Source organism: Grammomys surdaster, unplaced genomic scaffold (assembly GCF_004785775.1).
Source record: "Grammomys surdaster isolate TR1022 unplaced genomic scaffold, NIH_TR_1.0 126051, whole genome shotgun sequence".
Taxonomy (NCBI): domain Eukaryota; kingdom Metazoa; phylum Chordata; class Mammalia; order Rodentia; family Muridae; genus Grammomys; species Grammomys surdaster.
In genome coordinates, this window is record NW_021620862.1 from 5,409,229 (window position 1) to 5,437,195 (window position 27,967).

At 37.4% G+C, this 27,967-nt stretch overlaps 1 protein-coding gene across 1 annotated transcript in view; it reads right to left on the minus strand.

Moving 5' to 3' along the window:
- Ahctf1 (AT-hook containing transcription factor 1) overlaps positions 1 to 27,967 on the minus strand; it is a 56,942-nt gene that overhangs the window by 17,683 nt on the left and 11,292 nt on the right. The window contains exons 5-27 of the mRNA XM_028755305.1: positions 27,355 to 27,562; positions 25,485 to 25,601; positions 24,805 to 24,889; positions 23,532 to 23,682; positions 22,370 to 22,502; positions 22,096 to 22,277; positions 21,418 to 21,479; positions 20,552 to 20,680; positions 19,630 to 19,720; positions 18,351 to 18,440; positions 17,058 to 17,198; positions 16,270 to 16,374; positions 15,020 to 15,122; positions 12,959 to 13,082; positions 12,758 to 12,814; positions 11,238 to 11,384; positions 10,546 to 10,733; positions 6,703 to 6,847; positions 6,493 to 6,624; positions 5,191 to 5,341; positions 4,862 to 5,012; positions 4,146 to 4,253; positions 1,804 to 1,996 (exon numbers count right to left, since the gene is read on the minus strand). Coding sequence (XP_028611138.1) covers positions 1,804 to 1,996; positions 4,146 to 4,253; positions 4,862 to 5,012; positions 5,191 to 5,341; positions 6,493 to 6,624; positions 6,703 to 6,847; positions 10,546 to 10,733; positions 11,238 to 11,384; positions 12,758 to 12,814; positions 12,959 to 13,082; positions 15,020 to 15,122; positions 16,270 to 16,374; positions 17,058 to 17,198; positions 18,351 to 18,440; positions 19,630 to 19,720; positions 20,552 to 20,680; positions 21,418 to 21,479; positions 22,096 to 22,277; positions 22,370 to 22,502; positions 23,532 to 23,682; positions 24,805 to 24,889; positions 25,485 to 25,601; positions 27,355 to 27,562 — 2,993 coding nt within the window. The remainder of the gene's footprint in view (positions 1 to 1,803; positions 1,997 to 4,145; positions 4,254 to 4,861; positions 5,013 to 5,190; positions 5,342 to 6,492; positions 6,625 to 6,702; positions 6,848 to 10,545; positions 10,734 to 11,237; positions 11,385 to 12,757; positions 12,815 to 12,958; positions 13,083 to 15,019; positions 15,123 to 16,269; positions 16,375 to 17,057; positions 17,199 to 18,350; positions 18,441 to 19,629; positions 19,721 to 20,551; positions 20,681 to 21,417; positions 21,480 to 22,095; positions 22,278 to 22,369; positions 22,503 to 23,531; positions 23,683 to 24,804; positions 24,890 to 25,484; positions 25,602 to 27,354; positions 27,563 to 27,967) is intronic.

Consider the following 27,967-nt stretch of genomic DNA (forward strand, 5'->3'; position numbering starts at 1 on the left):
ATACATTTTTATCTTCAAAACACACAAAAAATTTTTACTTCAGTTTGGTAGGAAAATACAGGATTCAACTAGAACTTTATGTTCCGTTTACTAGACAAAATTCTTTCTACCAACTCTCTCTCTCTCTCTTTTTTTTTTTTTTGTTTTTTTTTTTTTGTTTTTTGAGACAGGGTTTCTCTGTATAGCCCTGGCTGTCCTGGAACTCACTCTGTAGACCAGGCTGGCCTCGAACTCAGAAATCCGCCTGCCTCTGCCTCCCAAGTGCTGGGATTAAAGGCGTGCGCCACCACCACCCAGCTTTTCTACCATCTCTTTAAAGGCCCTGAGTTTTTCCTCTTTAAATTAAGCTCCAAAAAAAAAAAAAATAGTGTAATTATTTAACACTTGTAAAACAGGTGAAGAGAGTGAGTGAAGTCAAGTGAGAGGACTGTGTATGACTTGAACCACTGTCACAGACTAGAGGAGGCTAATCTAACTAACAACTCATTTCACTGCTTTACAAATTAACCTGTTTTGATTTCCTCTGATTCTAGCCACTGAGAAAATAAAAATGTGATTTTTGGGGAAAGAGAATTAAAAGGAACAGAAATATTATGTTACAAATGAGGAATAGGAGAACTACAAGTGAGGAATAGGAGAACTACAAGTGAGGAATAGGAGAACTAAAAGGGAGGAATAGGAGAACTACAAGTCAGGAATAAGAGAACTACAAGTGAGAAATAGGAGAACTACAAGTCAGGAATAGGAGAACTACAAGTGAGGAATAGGAGAACTACAAGTCAGGACCTAACAAACACATCAAGCTCTTTTTAACTATTTCAATAACAGCATTTGGAAAGTAAGAATTCCTTAGTTTACTATAAATGCTGGAACCTCTCCTCCTCAAATCAATCAACACAATAAATAATGAAGAAGGAAAAAAAAGAAAAACCCAACCCAGAGACTTAGTCCATATTACTACACAAGAAACTTAAAAAGAAGCTGGTTCAAATCCAGGAGGCTAAGACAAGAGGATTACAAATTCTAGGCCACCCTGAGCTGCCAACTAAGTTCCAGTCCAGCCTGGGCTACTAGTGAGGTCCTGTCCAAACCAAATAAAAAACCAACCAAACCAACAAAAACCCATACGCAGAACCAAACTAACAACAGAGCCCATATGCAAAAATACTTGGAAAATGAAAAATGTATATGCCAACTACTATCAGTCACTACAAGTTTGGGTTTGTTTTCGTCGTAGTAATTTATCAAGGACAGAAGAAAAGTCTTTTAAAAAGTCACCTGACAACAGTAGCTCAAAGCAAACAAGTGAAAATCAGACTAAAAATAAAGTATTTGGAAGAAAAAAAATTACAAACCTGATGATGATCAACAATAATTACATACATATAAATAATTCAAAAATGCAAAAGCATTTTAAAAAGGACAATTTTTGACAATCATATACAGACCTGTGTTATTCTCTAAACATTATTAATATTATGCAGAAAAGTATAAACTTAATCAGCTGTTTAAAAAGTAAAAATATAGTACTTTGATTTTCTAAGCATAGCCAGGTAGCGCATACTTGACTCCAGCCCAGGAGACAAGAGGCAGGCAGATCTCTGTGTTCCAGCCAGATAGTACCACAGAGAAAAAAATCTCTTGGAAAAGTTGAAAACAAAATAAATCAAAGAGAGAAAAAAAATTATAACTGTAAGCATTAAAACATTCAAATACTCAGAATTATACTATAAATAGTTTAATTTCTATGTGCTACTTGAAAAAAATGCTGATTCCCTAGGATACTAGACAGGTAATACTAACCTTAACTATAAGAGGAGTTTCAAGTAAAAGTAATTCTGAAGGCCTGGAGGTATTCTGATGTGGCCTTTTAAACTGTGAACCTAATGGTAATGAACTGGATAGCAGACACAGAGGAGATCTCGTGGGGCTTTGCTGAATAAACTCCAAACACTGAGAAGGCTGGGCGACGGGATGAACAACCAAATCCAGTAATCTGTAATTACATAGAAATAGACAGACATTTGTGTCCTCACTATTAAACATCATAACATGTAAACCTAATTTTAGGTAAGTATATTAGTGTAAGAAAACCGCCAGCATTAGTTTAAAAAGTCTGCAATTCTTTCAAAAGCAAAACAGAATTAGGAATTGTAGATAACAATTTAAAAACAAAGAACTCCAGTTGCCCACCTTCGCTTTACATGTGATTTAAATTTCCAGGTCAGTATCTAGTGGACCACTTGTACAGGCTGTTTTCACTGTGCTTTATTGAGAAGTGTGTGTTGGTGTGTGTGTGTGTGTGTGTCGCCAAGGATGGCCCTGAACTCCCTCCTAATCCTGTTGGCCTTGCTCCCAAGTGGTAGATTATAGGCATATGTCATCACCCTCAACTTAACGGCTTTAATTTTTAGTGATAAACATCAGCATCCTTGCTGGGGTAGTGGTGGTGCACGCCTTTAATCTCAGCATTAGGGAAGCAGAGGTAGGCAGATCCTTGAGACCAGCCTGCTCTACAGAGCTAGTGTTAGAACAGTCGGGACTACAAAGAGAAACCTTGTCTCAAACAAACAAACAAACAAACAAACAAAAACCAACCAACACGAAAAACCAGCATCATTTAGTTCCTCCAAGGAACTAAATGCAAGGGAAATAAATCTCAGCTGAAAATGCTTAAAAAGTGACCAGCTTTGTTGCTGCCAGAAATAAGAAACCCTAGTTGACAAAAATGACTCAACTCAGTGAGAACTATCTACAGAAACCATTTCCACACAATTACTAAAATTATTCTTAAAAAAAAAAATCAAGAAAAAAAGTATTTCTGATTAAGAAATGTTATATAAAGAAAATGCTAAGCATCATACTAGGTCTTGGGATTTCCTCAACTTTTTGGTGTGATCCAAATAATGGACTTTCTATACATAATCAAAACAAACAGAAACTACCATGTAAGCCTGTGAAAATGCCATGGTTGACTGACAGTACCTACTTGGCCCACTTCTTCATGTATTTACTTTTTGTCCAATAATGCAAATCAGTATAGAAAACACAGAACGGGGGAATGTACTCATTTTCAGAGAAGGCATATAGCCACGGTCAACAGGGTCTGTCCTGAGTTACCATTAGCTTTTTCATTACACTGGAGACCTGAAATCTTAGAGGCTCTGTCTCCAGAATTCTCACTGCCTCTGTTCAACTCTTTGCTGCTCAGTCTGAGGGGACCGAGGCAGTGGCTTGTTGGAAATAACTACAGCTCATGAAAAAGATAGAACATCAGTTACACTCATATGCAGCAACTTCCTATCACCTCTGAGACAACAGAGACCATCTAACTAAATCTAATCCAAAGAGTAAGTCCTTTCAAGCTTTAGAATATGCCCAATTATGAAAGGTCTGATTTCAACTGGCTTTTTTTTTTTAATGCCAAGTACCTTATTTTTAGTGTAAAAACTCAATTTTGTTATTAATAAAATAATCTAAAAAACATCTAAAATTTATAATGAATAGGCATTATTGTTCAGAATAAAAAATGTTCTGTTAGTAATGAGTATGAGTACAGTTCAGGTACCCAATGTTCTTAAATATATACTTAATCACAATTTCATTTTGTTTGTTTTGTTTTTTTGAGACAAGGTTTCTCTGTGTAACAAGCCTTGGCTGTCCTGGAATCCTCTCTGTAGAATAGTTTGGCCTTGAACTCAAGAGTTTTGCTTGCCTCTGCTTCCCAAGTGCTGGGATTAAAGGCATGTGGCATGACATCCAACCTCACAATTTCATATTTTAAGAAGACTTTAAGACTTTTATTTTTTTTTGGGGTAAGATCAACTATTACTGCCCCTAAGCAACACAAGACACTTCAGTAGGCCCAGAAGAAAGCTTCACCTCATCAACTAAGAGTCAACATTATTTTAGTGGTCAACAAAACAGTTTGTCAGCTTGTTTTCCTTATGGTTTTAATATAGTTTGCTTATTTTCAGTAAGCCACATGAAGTAAGTAAATAGAAATGTTAAGTATAATTTGATTTATAATTTCATAGAATAACTATACTCCCAAATAAGAACAGAAGGTATTCAAATTAATGCTTAGGAATAGCACCTGTTTAAGACAATTACAGTTTTTTCAAAATTGTTCAAGACAGTCTCACCTAGAAATCCTCTGGGATGTGTTTGAAACTGGTGTTCCGACAAAGGCCTCGGGACGCTCTGGATGTGGGAAGGGGCGCACTGCAGGGGATGGCTGCTCTGCTTTAGGACTACAGAGAAGAGAAAAAGTCAATTTTAAATCATGTGTCACACGAGTTACTGGCAAAAGTTCTATGAGATGAGATGGAAGAGGAAAGAAGGGCGTTTCTTTCTCTTCACTTTGTCTACCTCTGCACTGCTGCCAACAACAATAAACACACTTGTTTGAAAATTTGAAGTGGGGCCAAAAAGAAGGCTCAGCAGGTAGATGTGTACATGTACACATGTACACACACACACACACACACACACACACACACAGACAGGAATAAAAAATGTAAAATGTAAACTTAATGACAAAATTTCTTTAACAAAGTAGCTAACTTCAAAGTTTTCTTTAAAAAAAAAAAAGAAAGTTTTTTTTTTTTTTTTTTTTTACATTTGGTAATAAACTTGCTTCCAATGAAGGTTCACTGAGGAACACTGCTGCAGCTCAGGAAAGAGGATGTGTAGCAGGACTTTAGTAGATAGTTCGAGTTTGATTCCTGGGACCCATATGGTGGAAGGAGAGAGCCAACTCATGTACATAGTCCTCTGATCTCCTCCACGCGCACTGACACGCATGCCCTCCACTATACACACAAAGTAAGTAAATATCAATAGTTAATTAAAAGAATACCTGTTAAAAAGTGAGGTGCCATTTCTAGGTTCATGACTTGCCCACACCTCTCCAATTTTAGATAGCACATTGCTGATGAACGTAGATCTTGTTAGCACTGTTCCAGTTACAGCTTTCTTTGGAAATGCCGATAATGGCTTGGGTCTAGAAACTTAAAAATAAAAATACAAGACTCAGCTCCATCTCTAACAAGGTTTTTATTTAAATTAAAAAAAAAAAAAAAAGGTGATTAACTGCACGAGGCAAGGGACGATGGTGAGGACCCCAGGAACGGAATCACTCTGTATTTTCCCTAGCCTGAGTGTAAGCATTCTACAATGAACTCTTACCTTCTTGAAAGACTGATGATGTTGACAGATGGTAAGGCTTAGCTCGCTCAACAGCTAATTTTCTCTGGACTCTAGGTAGGATTTTCCCATACTGGTCTAATATAGAATTTCGAGTCACTGATCTCTCCCGCAATCGAGGGTCACGATCACTCTATTAAATACATGATTTAAAATTTTAATTTTCCTAATTTTAGATGCTGCTATAGATTACTGAAAATTTAATTATGAATATCATCTAGTATCTTTATCTACATTTTTCCAGCTCAGATTTCATCTACCTCTTTGTATACTCATTTATACATTCCAAATACTTACTACCAAACTTTGATACTTCACAACTCATACAAACAATGTAACACACACTTTGCCTTCCCGTGTGGGAGCAGAGGAAGCCCCAAGCTGGGTAAGTTCTGAGTGAACATGTGCTACTGACATGGCCATGACCATGTCAAAGACCAAAGGCCTCGTGTACATGGGAAAATGGGAAATGCCTCTGCCAGTACCCTCCCCGTTACATACACACATTAGGTGTAGAGGCAAAGGTTTCCTCTGGTCCATTTGTGGATGTTAATACTGTGTGCAGAAAATGTAGCTTTCTTCCTCCGGTTACTTGACCTGAAGACTGTTCCTACCAAAATTAAATCAATCTGCCTTCCTTGATCTAGCTGTATACTATAAATCCTACCCCCTCGTTCATCTGTATCTAGTAGTCTCTTCCTAGTTCAGCTCTGCAGGAGCCCTTCTCTTCCTTTTCAACTATATATAATAAACTGCTGAGCTTCCAGGGTGCTGTGGTCTCCTCCTAAGAGGGCCCAGTCCAGCAGATCCTAGCTTTTCTATGTATCTCTGCTTATTTTTTTCATTCTCTCAATTCTTCAGTGAGGTCCATCCCTGGAGCCATGCTGGATATGGCAACCAGACAGACAAGCTCTCAAGAATCATTTTACAGATCAGAAGAGCAAGGGCCAAACAGTGTCCTATATGCACAAAATAAGCTAAGAATCAGTGTACTCTCCGAAGGTCAGTGCTCTTTGTACTATACAACTCCTACTCTCTAGCAGTCTTTCTTTCATTTTCTCTGAGTGAGAGGACCTATCAGAATATAATCGCGCATACAGATAATATAGGCAGTAACACTCAGTTCTCAATAATAACCACACCAACGCAGATAGATCTCCAAGTTCAGGACAATGTAAAGCTTTCAAAATGGTCATTAAACTGTAAGTTCTTGTAAAATAAGTAAAAAAGGTTTGAGTTTCCCTTATTATTTTGCTTCACACAACAGGACAACATTAATCATACCGTGAGATTATTCTTCAGAGTCTGGTTTAGTTTCAATGCAGAAATATAATTGGCCCGCTGTAAATGGTGAACTAGAAGGAATTCATGATTCTGAACACTGGTACTGGACTGTAAAAATTTCACTAAACATTCCTAGGAAGAACAAAACAGATTTGTAAACTCTCCGTTTACTGTGAACTTCTTGTTAAGCTGATACTGTCCAGTGGTTACCTGTTCAGTGTTTGAAAACGGTAGCTTCAGTAAGTCCTCCATTAAGCCCATCTCCTGACAAACTTCATAAGCATGCTTTAGTAATTCCTCTACATTTACTCTGTTTGAGTTCTGTCGCAGTAAGTTCCAGGCCTCAACCATGCATCTGGAATCAGTATCAAAGTTTCAAAAAGCTAGGTAGCATGTGGCAAAGTCACCTACTTATAGGATCTCAAAAGATAATTACACATGCAACTAAAAAGTACTCGAAAGTTTTATTCAATACTGATACACAGTGAGTCCTGCCCAAGACAGGGTCTCACTCTGTAGCTTCTGGTGTTTTATTATTCACTATGTAAACAAGACTGGCCTTGAACTCACAGAGATCTGTCTGCTTCTGCATTTCCAGTGTTGGGATTAAAGGTGTCTACCATTATGTCTGGCTGTATCTAGGAACCTCAATTTTAAGCAGCTTCCTAATATTTAAGTGTTATGTAGCAGAAAATCAAAGTAGAAGCTAACATGCAAAAAGAACTGAAAGTCTGTGTGGTATGATATGGAAAAGTCAGGACGATACTGTGGTAGTGGCATTTAGCACAAATGGAACATTGGAACAAAATTGTGGAGACCTGTGTGTATAAAGTAACAATATATTTAGGGGGAAGATAAGGAGCATAGCTTGGAAGTAGGTAACTTTGGCTGATCGAAACCAAGATTTAATTGGAACACTTGGATAACAGTTGAAGACATCAAGCGGAAGCTCTGAACTGTTTTCTGTGAGAAGTAACAGCACTTAAATAAAGCAGTGCTTCTTACTCAAGAGTCTCCTACTATCAGTCTGGGAATCAGTGCACTTTGGCAGTTATAGTCTGTCTGTGGTGATCTGAGTAAGACTGTCTCCCACAGACTCATGTATTTACACTTGCTCACCAGTTGGTGGCACTGTTAGGTGAGGTCTTGCCAGATGAAGTAGGTTTGATATTTAAAAGCCTTGAGCTGCCATTCTCAGTGCTCACTCTATGCTTCTGGTAAAAAATGTAAATTCTTAGCATTATGCTCCAGCCACCATACCTCCCTGCCATGATGATTCTCTGAAAATACAAGCCCAAATAAACTTTCTTCTATAAGTTGCCATGGTCATGGTATTTTATCACAGCGAGAGAACTTAATAATGTGTTCAACTTGATCTCACTGACAGACTTGTTTTAGAGTCTTGCTTAATTATGAAAACTAAAATTTTCTGTAGGCTGGAAAGCAGCAACTCAACTGCAAGGAATATAATCTACATAAACACCAGCAAAGCAATTATGGGCTGGGGGTGGTTAGCTCAGTTGGTAGAGTGCTCAATTATCTAGTATGCACAAGTCTTGGGTTTGACCATGTAGACCAGGCATGGGAATTGAGGCACATACCAGCAATTTCAGCATCTTAGAGGGAGAATCACAAAACAAGTACGAGAAAAGGCTTGGGCTACACAGTATATTATAAGGTAGCCTGACTACATGAGACCCTTACCTGAACCTTACCCTTCCTTCCTAGAAAGGGGAAGACAGGAAAGGTACACAGGGTGTAAATAACAGAAGGTTGACACAATTACAGTAACTATTCATGATAGTGGTTACTACACAAGGATAGGAAGCTGGGCTGATAGTATATTCAGAGACAATGCTTGCCTACCAAATGTAATGTCCTTGATTTGATCACAATACTGTGAAAGAATCATAATAAAAAACAATATGCTAAAGTCACTAAAATGTTAAACTCTTGCTTACCTAATATTTAAAACATAAGTTGACTGTATTAAAAAGAACATACATTCCAGCACTTGGGAGGCAGAGGCAGGCGGATTTCTGAGTTCAAGGCCAGCCTGGTCTACAGAGTGAGTTCCAGGACAGCCAGGACTACACACAGAAACACTGTCTTGAAAAACCAAAAGAAAAAAAAAAAAGTTAAACTTTCTACTATAAATTAAGACTGTTAAAGGACAGGGAGAAGAAAAACTCGATGACAAGCTTAGGTAATGTAGAACATGTTGATTACATTTTTATATTCACGAAGGAAGAAGCTAAAAGTCATTCAACTTGAGCTACAGAGTATGGGAGAGTCAATCTACTGGATGTGGGAGGAGGAAAAGGAAAAAAAACAATGGCTAATAGTGCACATAGGGCTTTCCTCTCGTATTTTTATAAGAAAAAAACCTAAACAGGCAACAGCAATGCTGACAGTTTCCTAACTACTGTGCACCCACCACAAAACCAGGAAACTACAAGCACACATTTTAGATAAAGAAGGGATCAGAGTCAGGAATCAAGCTTCAAGGTTTAGTCAATGATACAATGGCTATCAATCGCTATCACCACCTGCTAATAAATCACAACTCTGCAAACAGCTGTAATGGCATCTATGCATTTCACAATCAAAATATTGCAAGGTAGGCATTAATCTCATGAAATACTTTGAGAGGATAAATTGTATTTTAGAAAGTGGTTAGCTTAACTTCTCAAATGCTGGAATGACAAGTATGCAAGAGAAGGTGGTACTATTTAAAAAGTTAAAATCTATTCTAGTCCAAAGATTATCGTCTTACAAACTATGCTCTGGTAACTGGCTGTTGACGGCCATCTGCCCTATCACTCTGTGAGTATGTGCATCTGTGATGTGTGTCCATGTGGATGTGCGCCTCTATGTGTGCTTAGCTTTATCAGCCTTGCACAGCAGGCGCTTTGGCTGGCTGGAGCTACCTGGCTAATCCCAGTAGCATTTTTAAGGATTTAGCATAATTACTAAGCAGTTTAAGTGGTTAAAAAGCCACAGGATTACCTCACTTACATAGCATAGTCTCAGAGAAGGGGTTACTATTTGTATGTTTCAGCTATCTGTTATTTTTAACTATGATTAACCAATCCTTGACTGCTGGAAAGATCACTATGTGGCCTAACCCTTTACATTCAAGTTCAGATTCCCCAAACGTAACTATTATGGTTCAAGGACAGAGAATAAACACTTGGATTAGAGATGCAGGTTTATGAGGGAAATTAAGTAATTATGTGTTTACTACAGGACATGCCCTGAACTTTATTTTATTGAGTAACTCACTGTAAAGCACTTTGTTTTGTTTGCTGGCTACTCTCCTTTTGCTCAGAAATGCAGATAATGGTTTCTTGCACAATGAAATAAGTTAATGAAACTAAAACCACTTTTTTCAAAGTATTTTTTACTCTCTCTCAAAAAAAAAAAAAAAAGCAATCATCTTCACTGATGTAATGTTCTCCAATTTTTAACATTAAGTCACTCTTTATTCTGTTCTTACAAAGCCAGTGATTGATGGTGGTGGTGGTGGTAGTACAGAATATTCAGTATACAGCAATAGAGGAAGACACTCAATGCTGACCTTTGGCTTCTACATGCACACACATGGTATGTACACATAGAAAGCATACACACACACACAAATATACAAATAAAAACAAAAGCTCTTGAGGGAAAAAATTATTTGCTCAAATCTGGTTTAAGCATTAAAATATGAAACCTGCTCTTAAGTCCATATCTAGCCCAAACTGTTCATGCAATAGACAACCCATGTGGTTAATAAGCAGCAGTAGTGTAAGCCAGCAGTGGTCTCAGCCAAGCACACACTTTCTAACTTGGTGAAAGGCACCATGTATTTGTCTTGTAATGTGACCAATGTAAAATGATGCATTTTTTGTTTCTTGATGCAGGGTCTCATGTATCCAGGGCTGGTCGTATCTCCCCCTTTTCTAAGGTTATAGGTATATGCCACATCACCTGACTACATATATTTTTTACTATCAATTCCATTTTTTAACATGTGACCAAGGGCTTCTATTTTTAAGATGTACTTACCTGTTAAAAAGAAGAACAGTAAGGTGAAGGATAACATCATTGCTACTGGACACTGTTGGCTTCATTGTCTGAAGATACCGGAGAGCCTGTTTGTGCTCTCCCTGACTCATAAAGGCTTCAATTATCTTTGAATGCTGCCATGATGCAGGTTTTGCAGTAACTGGGTGAAACAGAAGGTCTAGACCATTCTACAAGTGTTAAACAGAAATACAGTCTTTAGTATTTAGACAAGGTAGTTGGATCTTAAAAGGCAAGTAGTATTAAATCACAGAAATCAAAATTAAGTGTAAATGTAAGAGTATCTAATCTATGGCAGAGGTCACAGACTCAAGGTTTATCAGAAATATCACCTTTGAGACCTCCTATAATAGAATCCTTCCTACACCCATTTCATACCCATCAACTAACAAATTTTGTCTTCTTTGGCTCATACCAGAATTCACATGTGTCTCTTAACACAACAGTCAGTGTCGCACCATTCCCAAACATCCATCTGTACGTGCCCTTCTTTAAAGAGCAAGTAACCTGAGTTTATGAACTGGTGTTCTTGCTGCTTAGGTGAGAGCACTAGTTACAGTGAGCCCTTGTATTACTTCTAGAAAAAGACAACATCTTCTGTCAAAATTAACCTATTTATACATCTTCCTAGTATAAAAACCTACAAAAGCGTATATTCCAAGTGAGTTACTTACCTCGTAGTCGTTATGATCTAGCAGCCAAAATCCTTGAACTAGCTTAACTTGGCCCCAAGAAATAGCAAAGGCAGTTGGGAAAGATTCAATGGGGGTATCCGTTTTATTTGGAAAGGAATACATAATATCAAGCAGCAAATAAATGGTCTTTTAAAAAAAGCATTAAGGACAATAAACAAGAGGAAAACCCCTGTATATAGTTAGAATAGAGAGCAGAATGCGGAATGAACAGGTTTAAGAAACTTACAAGGCTATTAGGGATATCCAGGTATGAATATAGTTTACTATAACACAGGCAAAAGGAGTCCCATGCCAACCTACTTATCTATTCTATTTTACTGCTACAACAAAAAAGATTGAACAAAAGTACAACTTGTTCATTAAAACAAACAGTAAATTCAAGTAATCTGAAATTTTTAAAAAGTTATAGATCAAACTCTATTGGGCAAAGCTGGCAGTTTAACCAAATACATCAAATATCTTATATCAATTATGACACAAAATAGATTAAAAATTCACAACATTGTCACAAACACTGTCACAAAACAGGGATCAAGATATGAAACTTGCTCTTTCCTCAAGTCCATACCTAACATAAACTGTTCCTGAAGACTATCTTTTCAATTTGATAAATACACAGGATTCAAATAATGCCTAATGCTGAATCAAGCTAACTTTAAAAACTAGTTTGTGTGTATTCTTAACTCAGAATTAGTGGTCAGGCTGAGCTGGCTGATAATAATTGTAAAAGTATATGCTGTACGCGTGTGTATCCGTGTGCTTATAGCACACTCACATGCACTCGGAGGTCAAAAGTCAGGTACTGAGCTGATAACTCACCAGACATTGCTCACTTTTTTTTTGAGCAAGTCTCTCTCACTTAACCTGGATCTTACCATGTGACTCAACTGACTGCCTGCAAGGCCATAGAATTAATCCATATCTCTGCTTCCTTCAGGCTGGGACTGAAAGCACACACACTGTTCTTAGCTGTTCTGTGGGTGCTGGGAATCTGAACTCAGGTCCTCATGCTTATCTAACCAGCACTTTACCTACTTAGCTGTCTCTCTAGTCCCTCGAGTAAACTTTCAATGTTATGTATTTTCAGCACTTAAATGAATGGACTCCACTGAGAATGGAAGCTTGCTCCCAGCAATATTCTGAGTGGCTTTTACTTTCCTCTTTCAGTGCTGGAGATCAAATGCTCAGCCTGGGCCACCACTCATGCGGTGATTCCTCTCACCTCAACTGCCAGTCTCAGAGCAGCTGATTTTATACACATTTGGTAATTTGATAAAAGGCAAGGTTACTCCAAGAATAAGTAGGCCAAAACAGTAATTTTGATATACTTTTACAATTATTATCAGCCAGCTCAGCCTGACCACTAATTCTGAGTTAAGAATACACACTTAGGTAAGGATAAAAAAAAATTTTTTCATGAGATTGGGGTTAGATATTTGATAGTCATATTACTGGAATTTCAGTAATGTACAAATACTTAAGAAAAGTTTAAAGGATACAATAGCATGTTTGCTTGCTTCAGTAATGTTGTCTAATAAATATATATCAAGTAATGCCTATAAAAGAAAAAGATAAAAGTGTCAGTGTATCTTTTCTAGTCTTTTCTTCATGTTCCATGATCCCTAGCCTATGTCAGGCACGAACTGTCAACTCTTCCCCTCCATCCACTCTGTAACTAACTCCGTGTCACTGTGACCTACATGGATGCTAGCAGGAGGATATCTTCCTGTGCCGCCTTCATCCCGTTTCCACAACTTCTCAACTTCGTCTCCTAGTTGAGAGACTAGTCCATCAATCATCAAACAGTCGTGGTTCCACTTTCCTCTGCAACACAGAACCAGTGTGATGAGCTGCATCATTGTTACTGTTGAGATCAAAAGAGTAAGCATCGAATGCTAAAAACTATACAACTATCAAAAGACAGGGGAGGGAAAAACAGACTTTGGGATGCAGATATAAAGTAGCACTGGTCAGGAAAAATCCCTAAGTTGCCTCCAGTTCAGCCATTACCACACCAGCCAGTGAAGGGAAGAAACCAGCAAAATGGCTGACTGCCCTATTTTCCACCATTCTGAATGAATTATTAGCAGCCCCTAGTAGCAAATATTTCTGTTCCAGCTCAGAGCTAAATCCTGGTTTGTTCATTCAGCGATGTAGTTCTGAGCATTTACAATGTGACAAACAGGTATCATCCCCGCCTGTTACCTGGCCTGCTGTTATGAACAGCAGAAACAGTTTCTATTTATTTAAACAGTCTTAAGAGTCAGACAGACATACCAAGTACTCTACACATCTGACTTTATATTCATATTGCAGCTTACAAATAAAGCATCAGAAAATGTACAAAATCCTCCAAAGGACACACACAAAATAACAGCTACCAAAATGTGCACTGTGCACGATTCAAACCCCAGCAGAGTCTCTTCCGTACGGAAGACTAAGGACGGACAATCAAGGCCAGGGGGATGCTCAACCACAGGTAATTCAACACCTCAGCACTCACTGCTTCAAGATACAACAAAATAAAACTACTAAAACCAAAACCATGGCAACTTCCCAAGTTCATGTTCACTATCTTGGAATAGTTACACTAAAGCACCATGAACTCTAAAATTCCATGTGTTATCATTACAGCTTATTCTACAGCTCATGACCTGACTTAAGACATCCAGAATCTGTGTTTGTGAACCACACCCTAAATGTTACTTGGTCTTCTACAATTCTTTCATTCCAATCTGAGGAAGAAGACTGGTTAATTCCAAAGACAGGATCAGATTCTAAATATTCCTTCTGCTGTAATTTTATTTCAAAGCAATTATTAGGCTATTCTTTTTAACTTATATGAGAAAAATATAAAAAATAAGAAAAGGAAAAACATGATTGAAGTTTTGAAAACTGCTAAAAATAACCAATTCATGATATATTTTCAAGTTTTTGCTGAATAGGAGATTCCCATCTTGTTTTCCAAATGAGTTCTTAGAGGCAAAACTGTGGTTCTACAAGTTCCTCTGACAAATCACTTATGAATATCATTTTATTTAGGAAATATGATAGTGTGCTCTAGTTTAAAAATGCAGACATTAGACTGGATACCATTTTTATTATTTAACCCTACCGGTCAGTGAGCATGGGAGACCTTTCTTTTCTTTCTTCAGTATCTTAAAAGTTTTAGTTATACAAATCTTTCACTTGCTTGATTAGAGTACCTCAAGATATTGTTTTATGGGGCTACTGTATAAGGCACTGTTTCTCCAAGTTCTTTCTTACTGTTTCTTTAGTACATAGGAAGGCCACTGATTTTTGTGTATGAATTTTGAACCCTGCTAACTCTGCTGAAAGTATTATCAGCTGTAGAAGTTTCTTGGTGGAAGTTTTAGGGTCACTATATATACCTTCATACTATATCATCTGCAAGGCCCCATGCCCAGCAGTAGATGACTAACACAAACCAACTTAACAGTACTTTTTGACTCATAATGCTTTGTCTGCCCACTTTTCCTCTTATCCTGCAGTCTTTTATGCATGATGTTTTTTTAGGGGATTTTTGTGCTTGTCCATGTCTCTTGTTTTGTTGTTGCTTTTTGGCTCTTTAAGTTTTTCTGTTCATCTGTTTGTTGTGTCCTAAGCAGGTTTGTTATTTTATCTTTTTAAATATCTTATATAAAAATTATTTTCAATAAAAGAGTAGTAAGCATTAGGTGAGCATCGGTTAGGACAGTTCTTGACTACACGAGTGAGTCTTGCAGTCAGGCTGCCTGTACCTGGGCGAGCGCTCCCACTTCTGCCGACGACTGGCGTAGTAGTTCTCAATTACAGGGTAGTTGTAGCGTAGTCTTGACAGCTGCAGAGCATCATCTGGGAGTTCTATTAAAGTTGGGGAAAAAGAAAAAGTAATATTGCCAAAATATCTCAAAATTTAAGATTATAACTGACCTTACTGTAATTATTTAATAAATTTTTAGTCTTCCTAAAATTTTATTTATTTATTTATTTATTTGTTTATTTTGAAGCAAGGTTTCTCTAGGCAGCCCTGGCTGTTCTCCAACTTGCTCTGTAGAACAGATCTGCCTCTGTCTCCCAAGTGCTGGATTAAAGGTGTTCATCACATCACCTGGCCTAGTCTGGCTAAAATTTAATCAACACAAGAAGTTTGTAACAAAGATGTTTGGTGGATCTTAACAGCCTAGAAAGTACTCCTAATAATTTTATTCCTGTGGTACAAAAAAGAATTTCTAATAAATACAATTTACTATTTACTGAAGTGAAGTGTAAAATGGTAAGGCAACAGTTGCACATGTTGAGCAAATTAAGTAAAATCTACTGTCCTTCCCAGAAACACAAGGAGTTGAGTCTTTGTTACAAACAAACTCTATAATAAAGTCAATACTGATAATTCCGAGTCTCTAATTCTCAGTATTTATATTACTAGATTAAAAGAAACATTTAATTGATGACAAGTATCAATAATCTTTAATCCTGTTACTCTAAAAAAGCAAAGGCAGGCGGATCTGTGTGAATTCCTGGACAGCCAGAGCTGAAGTGATACCCTGTTTCGAAAAACAGAGACAGACAGACAGACAGACAGACTAAGAGAACATTACACATGCCAGGCATGCTGGGGAGTCCAAGCATCCAGGAGGTAGAGACAGGTGAAACTATGATTGTTAAGATTAGCCTGGTCTATCTATATGAGTTTCAGGCCAGACAGGGACACATAGTGAGACCCTTTCCTAAACCAGAACAAAACAACAATAGAAATACTGAAGACATCAGTAAATTAGGTTATAAAAACCACAGTTTCTAGATCTAAGTTACAGGTAGTGACATTTTTAGAAGCCATGTTTTTTTTCTCAAATGTGATCTCATTTTACATGTTAATTCAATGGTTATACATAGCTTCTGTGAGGCAATGAAGAGACAAAAACAGAGAATAGTATAAAGGCTTAGAAGAGAACAGTAACATTATGGAGTTAGGATGTTTCAATAACTATTCATATATTAAACACTTTACCTAAGCCTTCAGGTAAAAGCCCAGAGTGACAGAACCATAAGACCATCTGTGCATACTGACAGATAAGCTGGGTAACCATATGCTTATTGCTCAAGTCCACCAGTCCTACAAAGAAAAAAGAATTAACACTGGCTGTGTAACTTTTGATTTATCAACCACAAATGACAAATCAGAATACTCAACAATATGCATATATAATTTAATCTGCATTTAGTATACATTGACCCAAAGTGAGGTTAAGCAAATCTCTAAAATGTTAAGATAACTCACTGACTAAAATAGGCATTTTTATGCAAACCACAATTAACTGTTTCATGCAAAATGCAATTAAAATTGACTGAAAATAGACTATTCAAATTAGGCCTTTAAATGAAATTGTACCTTTTCCTTTGTTGAAATGGCAAAATAAAGTAAAAACAAAAACCAAAAAACCAGTCACTTCTTTCAATAATACATAAATACATGTTAACTTCAAATTTTAAATTCTACTGGCAGTGAATTCTAAGGCCACCAAGATGGTCCAGTGAGTAAAAGGTACCTGTTAAAAAAGTCAGGAGACCTAAGTTCAATCCCTAGGATACACACAAAGTAAGCAAAAAGAACCAATCAGAATTGCCTTGTGACATCCATACAATACGGCATGTGGGCACTCACATTCACATATACCTTACATATATATACATAAGTTAATTTTTTTTCCATTTGAAAATTTCTTTACATAATGTCTTAACAAGTAAACAAGAACTGTATGTAAATTAAGTTAGTAAAACACTCATTTGTATATATACCTCTCTCAGTGATACCCTGGGCCTCCATTGCAAAACAGCTTAAGACTGTATTAAGGTTGCTAAGCAGTAAATGGCACTGCTGGATGGACTGGATGGTCTGTGGGTCGATGAAACGACAGGACCCATCAAACAAAGACACACCTTCAAGGATAACATACAGCATTAGTTTCAGCATAGTAATTTATAATCAATACGCATTTTTCTGAAGTCTGTTAACTCTAAAGAATGACTTTACAAATATAAGCTAGGAATTTAGTGTTTGCAATATAAAACTAGAGTCAAAGTAAGATTTTGAACTACATAGGTCTGCACCTTCAGAACTACTACATTTCACAAGATGTGTATTTACATACATAACATCATAATTTCTGAGTCCCTGAAATCAGTTTCTAATTTTCTTCTTATAACATTTTATCTGCACTTGAATTATCCTAAGGCCTTACAAAAACAAAATCAAAACCCAAATCACCTTACAACACAAGTTCTCTGTTAACCAGCACAAAGACTTCAAACTGCAACAAGGGCTGATTTACAGCCTGGTGTGAAGGCACACAATGTAGCTTACTCATTAATGTATTTCCAGTAAAAAACTTTTGTTAAAAATTGTTTAATATACACTTTTAATATAAATGTTTTCTTCTAGGACTGTAAATGTTAAGATTTTACATTCCCAAAAGAGTAAAATTACTACTACTGAAATAGACGTGGTAGTTCCTGCCTGGAATTCAAGCTCTCAGACTTTAAAGGAGGTTCACAAGTTCAGGGCAAGCATAGATTATAGCAATGGTTCTCAACCTTCCTAATGCCAAGACACTTTAATATAGTCCCTCATGTTGTGGTGACTCGCCCCCAACCATAAAATTGGTTTTGTTGCTACTTTATAATTGTAATTTTGCTACTGTTATGAATAGTAATATAAATATCTGGTATGTGACTCCTGTGAAAAGGTCAGTTATCCCGGGAGGTTGCTACTCACAGGTTGAGAAAACCACTGAATTAATGAGGTTCACAACTGCTGAGGTTACTGACACCTACCTTGTCTCAAACAAATGTTCTATATGTGATTACAACATCAAGATTAATTAACTATTACTTTTTTTTGTTTGTTTGTTTTTTTGAGACAGGGTTTCTCTGTATAGCCCTAGCTGTCCTGGAACTCAGTCTGTAGACCAAGCTGGCCTTGAACTCAGAAATCCACCTGCCTCTGCCTCCCAAGTGCTGGGATCAAAGGCGTGCACCACCACTGCCCGGCTAACTATTAAAATTTACCCTGAATCCAGACTTAATACTTACAAAGCCGGTCAAATTCTTCTTTTGTGAGAACCACCTTATTCCATGTCCATTCAAGAACAAACCGTAGATTAGCAGCAGAATTTGGTTGTTCTTATTTGTATTGATAAAAGGAAAAAGATTAAAAAAAAAAAAGAATGATTACAATTAAAAGAAAAAAAGGAATAATTACTAACTCCGAAATGAAAATTAGTAACTTTATAGAAGGAGCCAGGTAGGAAGGCCAAGGTAATGAACTTAATGCTAACGTCTACCAAATGTATCCTGCTGCCCCTCCTCATCCTAAGAGCAGTGCTGTTCAAGGTGCAAAACTGGAAGGAGGCTGAAGAGGACTTATGAGGAGCAGCAATATATATAAATATATACAAAGTGGCAAGTAATCTTAAAAACCACCAGGCCCCAAAATGGTCCAAACCAACAGCAACAAAAAAAGGCCTGTAGTTTTTTAAATTTGACTTAAGAAATTTTACCATATTAAGGAATATTTAAAAGATCCCAAATCATGTTAAGCATGATGCCACATGCCTTTAATTCCAGCACTTGGGAGGCAGAGGCATTCAAATCTCTTGAGTTTAAGGCCAACTTGGTCTACAGAGTGAGTGCCAGGACAGCCAGAGAAACCCTGTCTTAAAAACAAAACAAAACCCCCAAACAACTCAAACACAAAAGTGCTGTATTCCCCTAAATCCCATTAAGATATAAAAACATTTCTGGAACACTGGTTAGTACTTGGTTTGTATTAACCTTCGTTTGTAATCACAAAGGTTTTGTTTTGTTTTGAAATAAAACAGAAATGATTAAAAAACAGGGAGCTTTCTTTCAAATGATTATAACGTTCTTTCAACATTACAGGGGCAGAGTATGTGTATGTGCATGTACACATGTAAAGAATGAATAAACATTCACACTGGTGTGAGTGCATCTTCAGGGACTTAAAAAAGTTATAAAGGTAACACACTGCAGGATCTGGTTTATGACTATATGACAAAATTGTAGCAGTACAACAAATTAGTGCTCATGCACTGGACACACTACCTCCGGGAGGTAGATACGGGGGTAATATTCAGGATCTTGACTGTGATACTGCACAAGATAGCCTGCACCACTGGGGGTGGGTGAAAACTGGTATAAAGCATCACAGATTCACTCTTTACTATGCCCTACAACTTTATGTGAGTTCAAAATGATCTTATGCATAAAGGTTAACTAAGAAGTAAAACAATGAACTATAATTATAAGAATATAAATTATTCATTCTATTTTTACAAAGTGAAACTGTTACCTTCAATTATCCATGTTCTGATGTAACCAGTCAAAAGCCCCAAGGAACTTGTCTGAATTGCTGCTGACAATATAGCTTCTAACTGTTCTTCCTAAACAGTGTTAAAAAAAAAAAAAAACCAACAAAAACAAAAAAAAACAGACACTCTGAAATCACAGGCAGTGAAAGGCTGGAAAACAGCTATGCCACTAGTTTGGCTATCGTCAGGGAGACAATAAAGCAAATTTGTAAAATTATAGCACTCGGACACATGATTATAAGACAGGAGAATCACAAGCTTGCAGCCACTTGAACAGACAAAACCAAAGTAAACCCGGCATTGTAAGGAGGTGGGAAACCCAACCACCCACAGAAGACTTGTATGCCATGGACAACGAAGCTAACTAGTCAGCTAAGGAAACCCGTGCTGTTTGTACTTTCATTAGTAGTACTGGATCCTAGGACATAAGCACTCCCACTGAGGTATATATTCTCAGTCAGTCCTTTTTATTTTAAGATAGAGTCTCATGAAACTATACAAACAAGTCTTGTACAAATTACTTTGATCTTGCTATCTAAGTAACTAGGAATTAATTACATGCTTGCTTTGGCAAACCCAGCTCCATTTGTGACTTATTTTAAAGGTGTTTTACTGACATGTACATATGTGTAGGATAAATATACCTGGCGCCTATAGCAGTCACAAAAGAGGGCATCAGATCCCCTGGAACTGGAGTTACAGATGGTTGTGAGTCTCCATGGAACTGAACCTTGGTCCTCTGCAAGAGCAACCAGTGTTCTTAACCACTGAGCATCTCTCTAGCTAAGTTTAGAGGTCGTGGAAGTCAAATCCCAAGACCATGGCTATTGATCCTAGAACATGAGGCTACAGAATGGACAAAAAAAAAAAAAATCAAAAGAAGAATAAAGTTAAATGTCTCACTTGACTTAAACTGGAAGGTTGAATATCAATAAGTCTTGGTGAGAGGAGACCAGCAACAAGACATCGATTATAACTATCAGGAATGACTTCATTAAGAGTTGGTCCTGATTTCTTTAAAAATGTCAGAGTCTGTAATAAAGAAATTAGTCCAACATCAGCCAACATCAATTCAAATTTAATTTAAGAAATACTTAAAGCCTGACTAGACTGCATGATCAAGTAAAGGAGCTTAGAGATTCCTGAATGCAATGACATCAATAAGACACACCGTGAGTATTTTCAGGAGTTGTAGACAAACATGCCTGTGTTTAGTGAGAGACCTGCACTTATGTAATAGCACAACTATGTGAGTGCTAACTGCCAACTAAAAAGTCTGCACATCACAAACTATTCTTGCATCATTCTTCTGTCAATTTTGTATTCTTTCTCAGAAGAAACAAGAAGCCCTCCCAGGCCATTACACAAAAGGGCAGGCTGCAGTTGTGGGGCAGTCTTTAACTCCAGCAGTTAGGGGCCTGAGCAGATCTCTGTGAACTGCTAACAGCCACTGGTATATTGTGAGATTCCCATCTCCAAAACAAGCACCTAGAAGATGCCATAAGACACTGACCTATTCACTTTTTCTTGGAGTTCAAGTAGATGGCATCCACATAAAGCTGCTAAAAACAGTTCAATGACTCTTCTAGCAAGCTGTCATTAAAACTGAAGTTATTAAGATGCTAAACTCAAAAACCTAGCAAGAACTACTATTTAAGATGAATTAGCTTATACAAATACCAGGAACGTATCAATACATGAATCATCCATATTCTAGTATGTAACTTCAGCTCTAACACACACTCAGCATGTTGTTAATTCATACATACCTCCTTCTGAAATCCAGTACAAGTTACATGGATAACCCCAGAGTTTAACAAACAAGTGGCATCTTAAAAAGAAAAAAAGATTTAAAATTTTGAATTAAATGTTTACTGTATGTAATTAAATTTCTATATTGAATAAATCAGCCCCCTCTTTACAAACAAAACAAAGCAACAACAACAAAGCAGGGTTTTACTGTATATTCCTGGCTGCCTTAAATTCTGAGAGCTTCCTGCTTCTGCTGGGATTAAAGACATGCACCAAGCACATTGGACAAGAATAAATTCTTTATTTTTTCCCTATCAAGACAGGGTTTCTCTGTATAGCCCTGACTGTCCTGAAACTTGGGTCTACAGACTAGGCTGTCCTCAAACTTCTGCCTGACTCTGCCTCCAAGTGCTAGGACTAAAGGCGTATGTCACCATTGCCCAGCAACTATAAATTCCTTCTGAGATAGTGACAAGCTTTGTTACTAACACATTAACTGACATTTTCTAAAAAATTCAAAATGCAATTTATAAACATACTATATTTCTCATGTACATATAAATATGTATCAAAGAAGTTGTGTTAAGTTATAACTGATAGTGAGGTATGAACAGGAGATACTATGAATAAACCAACATACAACTGACATACTACATTTATACATTATTTTTCACAAAAATAATGAAAATACATACCAAAATTAAAAGTACTTGGGTTAAAAAACTGCTCTGGAGGTGGATAGGAAGGAGGAACCCCTCGACTTAAACTTCTCTCGTGTACTAGTATGTCCAAGATGTGATGTGGAGAAGTCCTACTTACAACTGAATCCAATGACCACAATGCAAAATAAGAGCAATTGTGCAGAGATTCTCCTGATCTAAAAGAAAAAGTTTTAAAGCATTGAGACACTACCAACTATACATAACAATATCTGAGGGAAAAGGGGATGAGAAAACATAGTAACCATACCTTAAGGAATCGGGCATTTGTGCATGATACCAACGATTTATGTCAAAAAGCCCTAAGTATACAGAAGGCTTTCCCTGTCCATATATATTCACTTGCCAGGTAAAGACAGAAACGCTAGTATCAGGGGACAGAGCTGCAAGACAGAAAAAAAAAACAAAAACAAAAAATCCAGCTATGTTTTAAAAACAGAAGAACCTAAACACAACCACAAAAAAATGACAATAACATTTAATTAATATTTCAGTAGACTTATGAAAACCATTTCAGTCAATTGAGTTCCCCTTTAGACATCAGGAAGTTAGAACTTTGAGACAACAGACTACAAAGTGATTTCAACAAATATTCACCCAAAGATCGTAGACAGCTAGCATCAGTAGTTAATCTAATACCCACAATAAACATCTTAAAGCATTGTGGTTTAATTCTTTAGAGGAACTGAGTCGAGAAAGGTATATCTAGCCATAAAACGGTGAAACAAATACAAATACCTAGACTATGGCACCAGAAGGGGCCTCAGCAGGAGGAGAAAAGTAAAGACCTCAGTAAAAGTAAAGACTAATGGCAACTGGAAAAGGAAGCCACGGACAGGGAGTAAGAAGAGAGATGGCGTGTTAAGTTCTAGATGTGAAAACAGAACCACAAGTTTAAAAGTGGGAACTATGACACAGTGCATCCCCGGGATGAGTGAACATATTAAAAGAAAGAATCTCTGACAGTCTCCTTTAATCCTTATAAAAGGCATAGATTATCATTTCATCTATAGAAGAAGCAGGACTCAGAAAGGCAAAACTGTCAAAGGTTACCACTAAAGAAAGGAATGGAAAACAAATTAATGCCGAACTTATCTATCCCTGGATCTTTACTCTGAAAGGAGTACTAAAAAAAAAAAAAAACACGGGGTGGGGGCTAGGGGAACACATGGTTCAAGAAAACAAAAAACGCAAAAGAGAAAAACATCCAAAGACAAATTACATTAATTAAAATGGACACCATCTTTGTGCTTAATTTGATTCAAACACAGGGTCTTTCACTAGCTGATGCAATCAGTTCTTCAGTTCTGTACAGTAATCCAGAGAGCAGTAAGACCTAAAAGCCCGAATACATGACATATACAGGATCTTAATTTTCAACTGTCAGAAATATTAACTCTAGGTTAACCAACCTTCTCTCACACTCTCTTCTCTGTCACCATGAGATGGAAATCTCTCTATACTCTGGCATCCCAACAGTTTGGTATTACTAGTCTGTCCCCTTAAGGGGAACATGCCACCTGCTAGATCCAGCGTATATCTTTCTTCACAGTATTCTAATCCCTGTAACACAAAATATGCAGAAACTTTAGCATTATTCTAAGAGTGTTCTAAAATGAAATATTCCCATGCTAAAAGCTTTCCCACAACTGCTTTAAGAGAACAAATCACTATGAAGGCTATAAAATGATATACAACCATAAATGTATATAGCAAGCTAGATTTATGTTCTTAAAAATAATCACCAGTAAATGTTGTAAAAGTTTTCTAAAACATGGAGGCACTCATACATTAGTAGCTGGAGTATAAACTGGAATGCCCTGGAGGCCAGCAAATAAATCCATTTCTGCATTCTCATGTAAATTCTTAAGAATAGTTTTTTTTTGTTTTAAGTTTTGTTGAGACAAGGTCACTCTACATAAACTTAGCTGTCCTAGAACTTGCTTTGCCTCAAAAGACTGAATATTAATTCTTAATCAGAAGAGAATCTTTTGCTCAATAAACAAAAATAGTTTTACCTACTGCTCCCTTTTAAGTCAGGGTCTCACTGTGTAGTTCTGACTGCCATGGAACTCACTATGTGAACAAAGCTGGCCTCCAGCTCACAGAGGTATGTCTGCCTCTGTCAGTGTTGGGATTAAAGGTCATGTGCCACTAAATTAAAATTCTCAGCTTAAAATTCTCTTAATCACAGAGACCCTTAAGCTAATAAAAGGCTGAGATCTTCCCTAGAAAAATTTGTAAGCATTATCATTCAAAGATTCCCTAACACTCGTCCAGATACCTAAACACAAAGTTCTGAAAACCTGTTCCGCAGTTGAAAATAATGTAGCTGTTACTAACATTCTTCTTTTTTAATACTGGAAAATCAGTTAGAAAAATATGCTATCTGAGCATTTTGATGCATACACCCTAAAGTGAACAAAGTTGGAGCATCTCTCTTGGATATTACAATTAGGTAACAGTCTCGAATCTAGTCCAGCTTCTCTGCTATGGGGAAAATACCTAGAAAAAGTTAAGAGTGCTGTAAGAGCAAACCAGGTGAAAACCATTAGAAAGCTCATGCCACTAAACTATTGTTTCTTCCACTAACGATGAATACAGTAGTAACTTGAATGTAAGAGAAACAGTACGATAAAAAAACCACCAAAGAGAAAAAAGGAAAACAGTCTAATAACTACTTACCTCATATAAGATTTGCCCTGATGCCAAACATTTTCTATCACCAAAAGCCAGCTGAAGCAGATGCAAACTCAAAACATCCCCTTCACTGAAGAAAGAGAAATTAGCTCAAGACAGTAAAACATGCAACTTACAGCTTATCCTCCCAATTTTTTACATAACACATTGAACATATATGGCAAACTGCAGCTGTATTTTCTTGTTTGTATAAAATGTAATTAATGCAGTATGTGGTACTGTCTACTACAATTTTTAACATAATATTATTTCTCAGATATTCCTCCTTCAGTAACTGTATTTTAGTTGTATATATGCAGCTACCTAAAAATATCAACTGCATTTCCTACCTTCCTTTGTACTAAATCCTGGCCAAGAGGAATATGAATAGAATCATCCCATGGCAACTACAGAGAACATACCTTTGGAGCTATGCCCTGCACACACTTACTTATAAAGATCAAGCCCTACAAAACAACAGGACTTTACAACATGCCTGCGGAGGAAAGGGACTAAATGAACCCGATACGACACACACTCAGCACAAGGTGCAGCACCACCCAAGTACCTGGCAGTGGTGACATAATTCAAACATTTCAAAAGAAACAAATGGCTGCAGTTTAACTCCTTTACTGCTATATCCGCAGCCTTACAGAACAAACTCTTAAACCCACAGGCATACTGACCTATCTTGTGTGGACTGAACAGCCCATAAGTAACAGCAGTTACGAGGATCATTCTCAGGCTCTTGAAAGACAACCGCATAGACAGGAACCCTTCCACCTTCTAATTGTGTATAGTATCTAAAACAAACAAAATAATACACTGCTTATTTTCAAATTAAAACTTTATTTTTGGAAAAAAAAATAAGTACCTCATGCAAAAATCTGGGTTAAGGAGACACTGTTTACACAATTCCCTAAATTCAGTATTCTGGGGAATAGAGCTAGGCTGTCTTACCTTCAAACACACATAAGTCAGGATAAGACCATACCACAGTAGCTACCACTCCCAGGCAGAACAGGGATTGACACCTGCTGAATCCCATGCATACACTTCTGTGATAACTAGCTTTTAAGAGTTCCACCACTGCACACCATATGAGGTCACTTCTCATACCGTGTTCCTCAAAGAGTGTCTGAAGAGAGAGAAGCCACCATAACATTCCAACTCAACCACATGGGAAGTCTGTCATCACTGATGTTCGTTTGCTCTCTCAGAGTCTCATGTCGGCAGGCTCTCTCTCTCAGATTTGCTATGTAGTTGAAGCTGGCCTGAACCTCCAAATCCTTCTCCTCCACCTACATCTCTCCCGTGCTAGTGACATGATGGCGCTTATCTCTGCCTAGCTATCCCTTGGGTTTAAAGTCCATTTCCTCTTCACAGATGAGGATCTATGAAGTGGCTCAGCCTGTAAATCATGTGCTACCAGGCGAGACGGCCTGAACTCAATCCCTAGGATCTACATGGCAGAAGAAGAGAAGCGGTCCCTACTAGTCGTCCTAACTACCATATGCACATGTACACCTCTCAGCACCCCACACAACTAAGAAATTATGACAAAAAAGGCAATGAGTAAGAAACTAAAGAAGTTGCATAATCAGCCTTAAAAGCATAATAAGCCCAAAAATCAATGTCAGAGAAAACAATTGCTGTACATATAACAATTCCCCAGATGCTGTATTAGTAGTAATTCAAAAGCAAAGCTAATAAAAGAAATAGAACAAAGAACAGCCTGTAAGAAAAACAAAACACCCAAGAAAACATGCCAATATATCTGTGTGGGGGGAGGTAGATAAACAAATTGAAAACTTAAATGTCAAATGTGCACTGGCATCCTTTATAAATATTACATGCTGCTTTACTTCCATACAAGTTTCAATTAAATTATATTTTAAAAAATTTTTTGACAGCATAAAAAAAATTACCTAGTATTCAATAATTGGTTAAAAACATACCAAGTACACTTAAAACTGTCGCTTTTGCCGGGCAGTGGTGGCGCACGCCTTTAATCCCAGCACTTGGGAGGCAGAGGCAGGCGGATTTCTGAGTTCGAGGCCAGCCTGGTCTACAGAGTGAGTTTCAGGACAGCCCGGACTATAAAGAGAAAACCCTGTCTCGAAAAACCAAAAAAAAAAAAACCTGTCGCTTTTAATATATTAGAGGCAGCAGAGTTCTCAAAGAACTCATAGTATAAACATATGCAGTTTATCCAGGCACACTCGATCAGCGTACGGGTCATCACAGTGACTGTAATGCCGCGCCCCCTTGCTTTCTCTCTCCTTTTGAGCTGTGGTTCTCTGTAAAGCCCAGAGATGCATGGACCTGGCTTTGCCCTCCATGCCAGCCTCCAATCTTGATCCTCTACTCAGATGTTCTATAAACTCTGAAAGAACCAACCTAAATTCACATGCTAAATAATTTCCTTAAGTCAAACTATGACTTAATTCAATACATTACTCATACTGTCATTTCCTTATACTAATTTTCAAATCACTGATATATTACATTTTAAAAGAAATGATTAATCAACCAAGAGAAAAAAGTTATACTTACTCTCTTTTCAGGCTTTTCATGTTCCAAAGTGCTAAGTAGCCATCAGAAAAACCCACAGCAAGCTGATTTGTCCTGCTGATGTAACTGAGAGTAGAAATGGCTACTCCCGATGGGCTTACTAACTGGAAACACAGGTGGCGTCCCTCTCTCATCACGTTCTCTCTGATATGTGGTACTTCAGCTGGGATGCCAGTGATAACTTCAAGGTCTAAAACAAGAGAGACAAGATTAAGAAACTAAGTAAGGGCCAGCAGAATTCAATTCCGACATTCCTTGAAAAGGTATATACTGGAGAGTGTCACTGAGGCTAATGACCAAGTCCAATTCCTGGGACTCACATGGTAGAAGAAGAGAACCACCATCTCGTCCTGCAAGTTATCCTCTGACCTTGACATGTACACCATGACAGACATGTCCCCTCATACACACATATATATGCACACAAAAGATAAGATTTAAAAAGAAAGACAAGATGAAGAGAACTGAATACACAAAGACATTCCCTGACCTTCCTACACATGTATACAACTCCAGTTCCCAGAGTACCCAGCGTCATCTTCAGAGCTCCACAGGTACCAGGTATATGTAGGAAAAATTCATACACAGAAGAATA